General features: G+C 47.2%; 1 protein-coding gene across 1 annotated transcript in view; it reads right to left on the bottom strand.

Annotated features, from left to right (window-relative positions):
• Window positions 1-2002: 2002 nt before the first annotated feature.
• Window positions 2003-12456, bottom strand: part of LOC144134332 (uncharacterized) — a 29876-nt gene continuing 19422 nt past the window's right edge. Inside the window, exon 2 of the mRNA XM_077667269.1 lies at window positions 2003-2078. Within this exon, the coding sequence (XP_077523395.1) occupies window positions 2003-2078 (76 nt within the window). The remainder of the gene's footprint in view (window positions 2079-12456) is intronic.

Below are 12456 nucleotides of genomic sequence, written 5' to 3'. Positions count from 1 at the left end.
AGCTCCCGGAGCGGCGTCTGTCGCCAATAGGAGAAGGCGACGGTATTTATTTCTAGATCAGTTTTTACTTTTTTTTTCTCTTCACGTAATCAGATTCTGTGGGTACGTAACCTGGCACCGCCTTGATGGTTACGTCACGCCTACGTCACAATTTGAACAAAATGGCGAATTGTCGAGAATTGGCCCCCTGGTGTGGGAACGCGGGGATCTACAGGATGATTGGCGAACCGCGATGGTTTTCCCATCCGAAAGGCATTGCGCCCACCTACGGAGCTGAGCGAATACCGGCCAGTGGCATTAACATCGGTGGCAGGTAAGGTCACTCCGCATATGGCGTTGCAGCGTCTGAACAAGCGGGCTGCGGAGGCTGATTTGTTTGACGAGCGGCAGACGGGTTTCCGTGGGATGCGGTGCACGGCTCATTCTACATCGGACGTTGTTACAGCGCTGCAGCATGCCAGGGCGGCAGGCCAGGTTGCGCTGCTGCTACTACTGGACGACTCAGGCGCTTTTGACAACGTTCACCACGCACCAATTCTCGCGGTGCTTGAGGGGTCCGGAGTGAGCGGCCGCCTTTTGCGATACGTTCACGGCTTCCTGAGCGGGCGCACCATGCGCGTACGAGTAAGGGGGGTAAGCTCTCCGAGCCTCGTCCGGTGGACTTGGGCGTACCGTAGGGCTCTGTCTGATTACCATTTCTTTTTAATGTGGCCATGTCGGTGCTGCCGGCGTCCCTCCCCAGGAGCTGCCGACACCATGTGTACACGTCCATATATGCAGACGACATAGCTCTGTTTTGCAGGGGACCACCGGGTGAGGCGCTCCGCGTGCGGGGGTGCCTTCAGGGAGCTCTGACTGCAATCGACGACAGCTTGCGCGGCCTTGGGCTGTCGCTGAGCGCGGGCAAATCGGTGGGCATGGCCTGTGTTCCGCGCGCGTACCTTGCGCCACTGTCACTGGACGGGACTCCGATTCCTTGGTTTAAATCGGTGCTGTTCCTTGGCCTAGGCATCGACTGGCACCTTTCCTTCCGCCCTGCGGCGACCGAGGCCTGTCTGCAGATGAAGAGGACCACGGCCGCCGTACACAAGCTCACTGCTTGAAGCCAGGGCATCTCCCAGCAAGCCGCGCTGCGGCTATACAATCCGCAGCTTTGGAGGCTGTGCTCTATGCGTTGCCGCTCGTGACGGTGCGCAAGCCATGCTGGAAGAAGCTCGAGCTCCATCATCGCAAGTTCCTGCGCGTGTGCATAGGCCTGCCCAAAAACTCCCAGTGCGCCGCAATGTTGGCCGAGGCAGGAGGCAGGAGCGTGGCCACTTGAGCTCCAAGCAGCACGCAGAGCACTGAATCACGGCGAGCGGCCTCACCGCGCACCGGACGGCGGCTCGCTTCTGCAGCGTATGCACTCGCACCCGCGCTCACGAATGGGCACGGTGCTACTCGAGTATGAGCAATTTACTCAACGTCCACCCCCCTAGGGCTCCGGCGCGCTCTGGCCTGCTGCCTCGGAGGTAAAGCGAGAGATCGTCGGCATCTCGTGAAAACGGAGCGCACCCCTCTGTGCTGTGCAGCAGCTGGCCAGAGCCGTCATACACGAGGAGCTCTAGGACCATCTCCTCGTGTACACCGACGGCTCAGTCGCCCACGACAGCTGCTTCCTTGCAGCGGCGGCTACCAGCCCCGCCCTGCGACTGCACAGCCAGCAACACACAGCCTTCCTGGACTCCTCCAACTCGGCGGAGTTGATGGGGATCCGGCTCGGGCTGGGCTGCTACTCACACCCTGCCTTCCGCCGCCCAGGAGAGCTCTGCTTTGCGATTCCCGCGCCGACCTCAGCGGCCTGCAATCCAACGGCCGCGGTACCCCACTAGTGCGGGACATTCGCTGGCGTATCGAGAGCCTCGCGCAGAGTGGATGCTCCGTGCGTCCACAGTGGGTGCACGGTCACTGCGGCATCGCCAGCAACGAAAATGCTGACGACCTCGCGACCGCCGCACCTCAACTACCTGCTAGCGATCTGCCTCTTGCGCTGCTGGACGTGCGTGCGGTCATCCACGACCATCTCCGAAAGCGGCACCCTAGGTGAGTGCACTAGGTGAGTGCATGGACATGCATCGCACTAGGTGAGTACATGGACTGCATAAAAGGCTGTTGGGTACTTACGCGGTCGACACCTGCGATGATCCTCCGCATTCGCATTGGCTGCTTGTGGCCCGGGGAACGACGGGAGCGTCACGGATTCGCGACAAATATTCGGTGTGACGGATGCGGTGCAGTGGAAACACTAGAGCCCCTGCTCCTTCACTGTGCCGCGTACGCCGATGCTCGTCGCGATATGTTTGCGGCATATAGGGCGCTGGGCGTACTACTAGACTCCCTCAAGACGTAATTGTGGTCGCAGGGCAGTCCGCGCACCCGTGAGCGAACCTTGCTTAGCCTCTGTACGTTCCTCGAACAGACGGGCTTGACGTCCCGTCTATTCTCCGCCAGGTAGTAACACGCAGTGACCAAACGCCCCGCGAGTGGTATCTTGGACGATGAACAACTGGACGCCAAACTCCATTTGTAGTCGACATAGTTTTCTGCGCGCTGTGCGCACTGTCACGCACGGCGCAGGTGGCCACCGCAGACTCCGTGTTTATCTCTCTCTCTCTCGCTCCCTAGTCACTACTGCTCATGCGCCACTAGTAGCACCGAGCCACAGGTGTGCCGCCGCTGCGCAGCGCCTCGCCTTTCCTCAAAATGCAACTTTCAATTTTCAGTTTTCATTCTTTCCCTCCCTCCTTTATCCCTTCCTTTACGGCGTGGTTCGGGTGTCCACTGAGATATGTGAGACGGGTACTGCGCCATTCCCTTTCCTCAAAAACCAAACAAAACAAGTGAGCCGACGGCGTTCATAGAGTTCATTGGCGTTGAGAACTTTGCAAAGACAGTTCATTTTTAAGAAAGGAAAGGCGCCCAACAAGCTCCGCGGGTGAATGTAGACCACAAGCTCGCTTTCATGTACGTGGCGTGGCGTTGGTGTCCAAGTGCAAAGGCCTGCTTTGATTGCGTTTCGCACACTGGATAGGCAGCGCGCCCTCCCTGCCACCCTGGGAGGTGGCATGCAGTTAATGGTTGATCGCGAGAGATTGATCACCAAATGAACGCTGCGGCCAAGCCATTGCCACAGTGCCGCATGTCAGCCACAACGCTGTGAGCGCTAATGTAATCAGGCCAAATCTCACTCTCACCACTGCCACATGTATCAAAGAACTCATGAGGCGTCCGCATATCCAGGGAGCCAGTTATGCGTCCTTCCTTTCCTCAATGCCATCGCCGTCTAGAACATTGTCAACACCAGCATCTTTCGCTTTGTATATCCTGGATTAACTGAGCTAATCACATTAATTTTTTATTGCTCCATCATAAACTAATCACTCGCACAACCTGGACACATTTCTAATTCTGTAAATAGCTTGTGTATATTACCTCTCCCCTATCCTCTCTCCCTGTCCCCTCACCTCTTTCATTTCATTTCTGCTTTCTGCCTGCTATCCTTTATTTCCGCTGCCCAAGCTCAGGTGCTTCAGGATCAATGGCAGGTGCCGGGGCTAGCAAAAATCTTTTCCTTCCTTTTTATTATTATATTAATAAAAATTGGACGACGCTTAACCTTCGTCTTTAAGAGTGAGAAGCGACAGCATGTCGCAGCGTTGCCGAGGAGCACACTGAACGCCATCGCCCGTTCGGCTCGACGCGTGGCCCGTTGGACAATTTAAGGAAAGGACGCCTGTCTCACATATCTCAGTGGAAGTGGACACCCGAACCAGGCGGAAAGGGAAGGAAAATGAAATAAACAATTGCTTTTAAGGAAAGGAAATGATGCCTGTCTCAGTTCTTGCTGGACGCCCGGATCGCGCCGTAAGGGTAGGAAAAATCGATCATTAAATCAATCAATCGATCAATCAATCTATGTATCAATCAATCCTTAACGCTTTCGCGTTAAAATCCTTTCCTTTACGGCACAGTTCAGGTGTCCACCGAGACGCGCTATTTTTCGCTGACGGCCAAAGACGCCGACGACACCGGCTTTTCTGCGACACGAGCTACTTAACGCTATCGCGTTGAAACCACTTACTGCTAATCTGCGCATGCGATTACAGCAGACGCTTTCTCGCTCCGCTCGGTCGAGGTGTGTGAGGTCACGGAGAAAGTAGGCAGCACACCTGGGATGCCTCCTTTCCTCCACTCTACAACGCGGTGACGGATCGCACATCTGGCGCTCTCCATGGCAGGCGTCGCATCGATCACACCTAGCGTTCGGCTGAACGCATCAAATTAAACCACGTTTTATAATAATAATAATAATATTAATAATAATAATAATAATAATAATAATAATAATAATAATAATAATAATAATAATAATAATAATAATAATAATAATAATCAATCAATCTTTATTTTTCGGTGGCCAGGAACAACCCAAAGGTCTTGGTGCTGGTACACCATTCACACGCACAAAATGTAAATTTATTTCACTACAAAGGAAGACACTCAGGGGAGGTAATGCAGCAGTCAAGGCGATAGAAAAAAAAAGAAATATAAACTAGGCGTGACAGCAAGCATGAAGCAAAAAAGCGAAAACAAGAAAACAGCGAGAACAGCGGTAAATGAAAACAGCTAGAACAGGCAACAGACATATAAATAACTAATGAAACAATAAACAAAGAGAATGAACGACCGATAACAGCCAAGTACAGCATATAGCAAAATACAAACAAGAATAAAGCCAATACTAATATGAACGAATATGAAACCTCTGAAATACAAGCTAGAAATACAATCATACACAAGAAACGTAATTAGTGAACGCGTTACAGACAATCAGGCGTGAGTATACAGTATTAAAGAAATAATATTAATGAAAACAAGTACATGTGATGAACAATTAAGGAGAGAAAAAACAATATAATACCGGTGCAAACGCACAAGTGTAGTAAAGACAAAATGCATGAAAGGGGAAGTTATGTATGAGAAAAAGAGTGCTCAAAGTGGAACGTCACGGACATCCAATATAAAGGAAGGGAGAGAATTTTCGAATATATCTAGGTGAGGACAAAGAGAATTAAACAACTTCTGCATTCTGTCCAGAGGGGAGAGGGAGTGCAGGAGCGCAGAAACTTGGAATGGTCTGAATTCCCTTATGCTCTTTCGCGGTACACGCAAAAGGATACGCGCTAGGAGCTGAGGGCATAGAATGTGACCATGAAGAAGGTTATACAAGAAAATTATATCTGCCCTCACGCGACGGCAGCTAAGAGAAGGAAGCTGCAGTGAGTTACTCCGTCTGGGACGAGAGCTGGAAGTTTTGCAAGAAAACCGATGTTGAAATATGCGTAAAAACTTTAGCTGAACTCTGTCGATTTTTTCACAGTTCGACTGGCAAGTGCCGTTCCAAACAACAGACGCATATTCCAAAAGCGGCAAGCATATGGACAGGTAGAGCTTTGAGAAAGGAAGTGGGGATCGAAACTCTCTCGAAAGCCTGCAGATGAAGCCGAGTGTACGCATAGCCCGTAGAGCAATGCGTTTTGTATGAGAGGAGAAGCTGAGGCTACGGTCGAAAAGCATGCCGAGGTCATTAATTTCATCAACCCTGGGCAGCGGCCTACCATTCACAGAATAAGAGTAGAGAAGACTGTGCGTTTTACGCGTAAATGAAACAACCTTGGTTTTAGATGAATTGAGAGTGAGCCCATTCTTCAAGCACCAATCAGAGAAGGCGGATATGTCAGAATAATAATAATAATAATAATAATAATAATAATTGTTTTTTGCGGAAAGGAAATGGCGCACTGTCTGTCCCGTATATCGGCGGACACCTGAACTGCGCCGTAAGGGAAGGAGGGAGTGAAAGAGGAAAGGAAGCGGTGCCGTAGGGGAGGGCTGCGGAATAATTTCGACCACCTGTGGATCTTTAACGTGCACTGACATCGTACAGCACACGGGCGCCTTAGCGTTTTTCCTCCATAAAAACGCAGCCGCCGCGGTCGAGTTCGAGCCCGGGGACTCCGAATCAGTAGCCGAGCGGTCTAACCACTGAGCCACCGCGGCGGGTGCGCATGCGATGCCGCGCGATGCGGTGCGATCGCGCGGCGCATGCGATGCCGCCAGACGCTTCCCGCTGGACCGAAGGTCAAGGTCAAATGTCAAAAGTCAAAGGTAAAAGTCCAGATAGTTGGTGTAACAGCCGCTGGTGCCGCTGCAGTGGCTGACGTCTTGTGTCGAACCTGACTACCACCAGTTGCGCTCATGGCTTGATCTAAAGCTACATTCAAGGTCAAAATTGCGACCCTGCTCACGGCTCGAAAAACTGACGTAGTGAAGTTTTGCTTCAAACATGAGACCGAGATCCATGCTGAGCTAAAGAAACTTGGCACTAGGGCTTACTTTTCGCAAGACTTTATTGAACGTGGATGCAAGAAAGTTGTGACTGACGCTTTCGTTTGATTGTAAAGGGGCATGCTTTTCAGGTGTACGCTTTCTGGGCAGAGGAGAAAGCCGCTCTACATTAAAATCATTCGCCCTCTCAGAAACCCGATATGGATGCATGACCGTACGTGTGGAAATCAGGCGACCTTTTGCTATAATGAAGCATTCCAGCTTACCGTCCACTATGTCTTGGGGAGCAGTCTTTATGTATTTTTAGTTGTAGAGGCTAAACACCGCACGAACGCTGCTAGCACCAATGAATTTGCTTTCGATGAGAGTGAAACGTTATAGCACGTGGGAGCCAGCTTTATAAATGATGACAACTGCAATGCAAACATTCCACAGCGCAGCTCGCACGCAGCCTACGCTAGTAGGTTTGACTAACTTCCGTGAATTGCACACGATACGAGCATCGCTTTTTCTTATCTCGCAAGGTGCTCAAACGCTATCACTTTGCAATGAAGATGGTACTCTGAGAATGCGGTTTTTCTTCATCGTGAGAACCACTAAGATTTAACGAGGCAGCGTTAAGTAGCCCATTCTATGAGGAAAGAGTAAGTTAACTCGTGTGAAAAGTGCAAGATTTAGGCAGGTCGCGACGTTTAGCCGCGATCTAAGATCGCTGAACAGCTCCTAGGCAATTCATATTTGAAAGTTTTGTGCTCTCATATGGCAGCCCTTACTCACGACCGAAAACAGGCAAATTCTGCTCCTCTCCACTTGTGTACATAGCGCCGTGGCACGAAAATATTACCTGTTCCGCGTGCGCAAAGTGGAGCAAAACATTGTCCAGAAGCTGCAGCCAAGGCTAGGCAGCAAAGAGAAGGATACGAATTTTCGTCTTCTGCGATGAGGAGTGGCCTACCTCAGCACTTGCAGATTCATGTGGTAATACATGGACTTCCACTTCATCACGGCATGACGAGAGAAATTTATTGCCAAATACTTCAACGCCCACTAGGAAAGTGCTGCTGATTTCATAGCAAGCATTGCCAAGAAAGGTAAATATCTGCAATTCGATTCAATTCCTTTATTTTACCATATACATGGAAGGAGCTCTTGGGCAAAAAGCTGCTCATGGCAGCTTGACTGGGCCCAAGAGACCGCAACCAGGTAGGGCAGCGTGAAGTTCACTCAATGTACATTGCAAATACAGGAGAGACACTATTTGAAATTTCAGTATGGGACGCAGAATTTCAATATCATGTCAAAGTCAAATGAGACGTAACCACTGAGACATATACGACCGTTTGGAAATTTAACCTGGATCAGTTGTACGATAATAAATCTCTTCCACTGCCTTGTACTTAGAGTTACTTAATATTACCTACGGGGAAAGCTGGCTTCACCGTCAATTCGAATTTTTAAAAGACCAATTCATCCGCAATGGAAATGCCTTGAAGATGAGGTACCTGAAATTGTTTGGGTAGGTTTAGCTCTAAAACGTCACTACGATTGAAAAACAATTTCTTTTTCTAAAACAAAATATTGCAAGATAATCTTCTAGTCGTATTACAACCAGTACGTCTTGTAATAACCCTATCGAAAAAGTCATTGATGTTTCAAACGTGTCTCATATATATCTGTTTATTCAACATTATTATGTGTCTCATAGAGATGAGGAACACATCTCATGGGTGTGATTTATCAGCTTAGAGGGGAAGAGAATGGGGTGGAAATACAAACTTAATGATGAACTAGCTGGTATAGAATTTAGGCAAGCAAAAAACTATAAGCTTGAATCACATGCCTTCAAAAACACTAGAACCACCAATCTGCGGAAATGCATCTAAATTCACTAACCACAACAGCAACAGTTTGTTTTTATTTCGAGCAACATAATACAATATGTACACAAGAACCACCAGCTAACCTGTGACTGGCAAAGAAAGATTAGGAGTTCTTTATTTTTCTTTATTCTTTCTTAGTAGGGGAGCCTGGCGGGTGCCGAAACCTCAACTTTGGTTAGTTCAGCGTTTCTAAAATTTGCTTGTGAGAAATATTCTCAAATTGCCGCGCGCCACGACCTTCGTGACGCACCACCATCCTGCTCCTCCATATACTACGTAATCCTGAAGTCATTAAAACATTGCCAGGAGACATCATCTTGTTTTCTACCCACATCGACACGCTTTATGCTCGCAGTACTTCTCTAAGACAACATTTGCACTTTTATTCTACATGTTCACATGCTTGAATCTTGCATCAAATGTAAAAATTTCAGCCATACTCGAAAAGAAGCCCGCCGAGGTTTTTTTGCAGGATTTCAGGACGTTCAGAATCCGTATGTACACTGTAATAAGCATTGAAATATCTTGATACCTCATAATTTATCGCAGTACTGTGTCCTTCCTTGGTCGCGTTCTTGTTGGGCAGGTATATTTTCCAACACGTGGAGGCTTGCCCCAAAAATTCGAGCCGCTATACGTTTCGAAGCTTTTCAGCCAATCAACAAAACAGAGAATGCTAAATTTGTGTTCCAAGTAAGCCTGATACTCAAAACATTGAAAACGTTGAACGAAATAGTTTGACTAGGCAGTATTTAGAGAACGATTCATAGCTAAACAGCAATGCGCAGAGTCAGTTGAAGTGTGCTGCATACAAGTCTATAGAACGAACATTTGTGATGCGTTAGGAAATTAATGCGGCACATGATTCACCAGAGAAATAGGTTTGCATTGTAACCAGATATGGTGACATATATAATTCATATTCTGCCCACCTGAGATCGAACGAGACACAATTGCGACGCATATCACTCGTAAGAAGGACATCAGTTCATAACATATAAAATCATAAATGGTTTTTTTGAAAGAGAAATTATGCTTAGTGTACATTGCAATAAATAAGCAGGTAAGCAGACTAGAGTAAGCAAGTACTGAATTTGACCAAAGAGAGAATGCGATTTGCCTTCATGTTGCCAATTATAGCTAACCATCACACCAATATTTAACCGGCAATAGAAAGTAAAAGAAATGCCAGCGCCTAAAGTAAACAATTAATAGGCTTCTTCTTTGGTATAATAAGAAATAGAAATATTTATTTTTTGCCGTCTGGTAATGCGGCCTCACACCCAACGTTTTTGCATATGCTGTGGTTCTTGACATTAGAAAGTAGCCCGATTTCTCAAAATTCTATGAGAAACCTGTTTGCTCATGTAAAGTGCCGGCTCTTACTATATCATAGCTGCGTTTCGGCATTTCGCAAAGAAAAACATGAATTAGAAAGTGGTAACTTGTCCTACCACAAATAAGTGACGGATCTGTTCCGCTGACAAATGCAATCCCTCTGCTGAGCAAGGCCGTGTTAGGCGTGTTCGTGACCCATACTGAACGAGGGATTTGGCACGGCAATCAAGGCCGATACGTTGAAAGAAAATACGCTCTCTGTTGTTTAGTTTAGCTTATGGGGCTTTAACGTCCCAAAGCGACTAAGGCTATGAGAGACGCCGATAGTGAAGGGCTCCGGAAATTTCGACCATCGTGGGTTTTTTAACGTGCACTGACATCGCACAGTACCGCTCTGTGTTGTGTTCCTTCCATCGCCTCGTCCCTTCTTGCTGCGGCAAAGCACGTTTTGCACCGTTATCCTCCAGGCTGAAAATAAACATGCCGATAGCAGTTCAGAAATGAACCGCACACTTGTGTTTGTCATCCAGCGCAGTTCACGAATCCGCTCCTCACAGAATTGGTGTGTTCTGTGCATAAGTAGGAAGAAAAGACGAGGTGGCGAACATGTGCACTGCTTTAGAAAAGTGAAAGTGCGAAGTTCTTCTAGCAGTCGTTTTTATTTACCACCTAAAGAGTGTAATGTTTGGTCAGTCTCTAGCGTCTCAAGGAAGCACACAACAAATGTAAACAAAAGATTATTTCTGCTTCTCCGTCCTACAAACAGAGACACCACAAAAGCATGTAAGCTCCCACCCGACTTCCTGCGGAAGTGGATCACTGGGCAGCCGCAGACGAAGCTCAGTGAAGCTCAGTGGGTAGAGCACGGTACTCAAAATTCGGAGGAAGTGAGCTTGGATACCACCAGCCACATGTAGTTGTTCTCCTGCCAATTTCCAATCAATTATCTTTTATAGTAAAATAAATAGACAATTATTTTTCAGTAACAAACAAGACAAAAACAAAAAATACAAACGTCCCCTATGCTTTGCTTTGTTTCGGTGACTGATCCCTGCCTTCTTTTAGATATCTTAACGTGTCCTCCATTTCCCTACCCCACTATCCTGACAAGATGCGGGGAAATGTTTATCTCAGCGTAAACAGGAGCGTCAATGGACACTTCTTTACTGGAAAGGAAGAAATTGGTGCAGTGCTTGTGTACTCTTCTATTGTTTGCGATAAAAACAGTGAACTGCCCCTTCATTGCGAGGAATGTGTCTAGTGCAGTTGCAAAATCCCAGAATAAATAGAGATAGAAAACGTAAAAAAACATAAAAGTAGAGCAGTGTCTCAGTTAGTGGCGATATTGCGCCGAATCGGAAACTTTCAAGGGTTTGGGGCTGCTAATTCTTGTGTGTGTTTATGGTGACATTTTGGATGATTTATAAGCGGCACTGTTCCGAAACTTAAACACGTGCGCAAAATTGATACAGTATTTTTTAACTTTATGAAAAATATACGATGAAAAAAACGCGCCCATTTCGACATTTGTAGGCACACTCTCTGGGGGAGCTGCTTCCAAGTTTGCATCCGACAGAAGAAGCAGGCGCAAAATATCAAAATGAGCTTAATTTAAAAGTTCATTTCATGTTGATATCTATTTGCACGCTGCACCCACACGCGGATCAATAAGCTACGCGGCACGCAATGATCGATTAGACTTAATAGGCGAGTTCTCAAAATCTCGAGAGCGCTTTTTGTTTTGTTGCACTCTGAGAAGTGTAGGCGGAGCTCGAAGAAATTTTAACGAGAGTTGGACAAGCATTAATCACTCGCATGAACAACGGCGAGGCAATGAAATTCTTGGGCGTGCCGTCTTCCACACTTCGCGCAAGGCGTCCCTAAAGGAAATTCCTACGATTTTTTGAAAACTTTCTGTGGATAGCCGCATTACATTCCTGAGAGCTCCCTCGTTCCAGAAGAAAAAAAAATTCTGTGAACCATGTCGAGTAGAACTTCATAGAATTCCGCTACTGTTCTCGGAGAGCGTTTCTGCTCAATTCTAGCGTAAGCCAATAACAAGTGCACTTCTCAAGGACTCTAATAATCCTTCGTTTCAAATATTATCGTTATTGATACAAAGCAAAACATACTTTCTTCTGAGTGCATCAATTGAAATACTGTTTTACTATTAACGGACTTTCTTCTAGACCCTTGAAAAATAGAGAATACCCTTCTGTGAGGCTTATGCGTCCGCAAACGTAATTGTTCATCGAGGCCAGCATCCGAAATAAAGCAATAAATTCGCCTGCAAGTGTTAGACTAACTTTCAAATTTTCGGGAAACAATTGCCGACGTGTTCCTATGGGCACAGCCTCGAAGGCTGTTAAGAGCATCTCACGGCCTAAATGTATTTTTGGATGCCACAGAAGGTGAACTAGATCACCTGTCCCTGTAAGGTTGCAGCAAACCGTTTCACTTATTACGGGCTACGGGGCAAAGAGATCTGAACGGAGCATCATTAGTTGACCACCTGCCGGCAGCCCATGTGAGTTCAGTTATTGCCATAATCTATGCAAATTTGTTTTTGAGAAAGCACTATTCTATTGGGTAAACCTCGAGCAAGATGTTGGGATGTTTGTATCCATGCGGTATTTGTGGGTTTTTGCCAAGTAAAGAAATAAATAAAAAGAAATTAAGTAAATATGACTGACTGAGATTCGAACCCGCAGTGGCACGAACAGGTCAGCTTCGTTGGCCACTCCGCGAGAGCACTACCTTACCGCCGTAGCCGAAAACCACTATTGTTAAACTGCAAAACACTCTGGTGCTGTGCATCGCACATCGCCTTACGCGCAAAGTACCACTGCTA

This window comes from Amblyomma americanum, chromosome 5, assembly GCF_052857255.1.
Source record: "Amblyomma americanum isolate KBUSLIRL-KWMA chromosome 5, ASM5285725v1, whole genome shotgun sequence".
In the NCBI taxonomy this organism is placed as follows: domain Eukaryota; kingdom Metazoa; phylum Arthropoda; class Arachnida; order Ixodida; family Ixodidae; genus Amblyomma; species Amblyomma americanum.
This window is presented reverse-complemented; position numbering and strand designations above follow the sequence as displayed.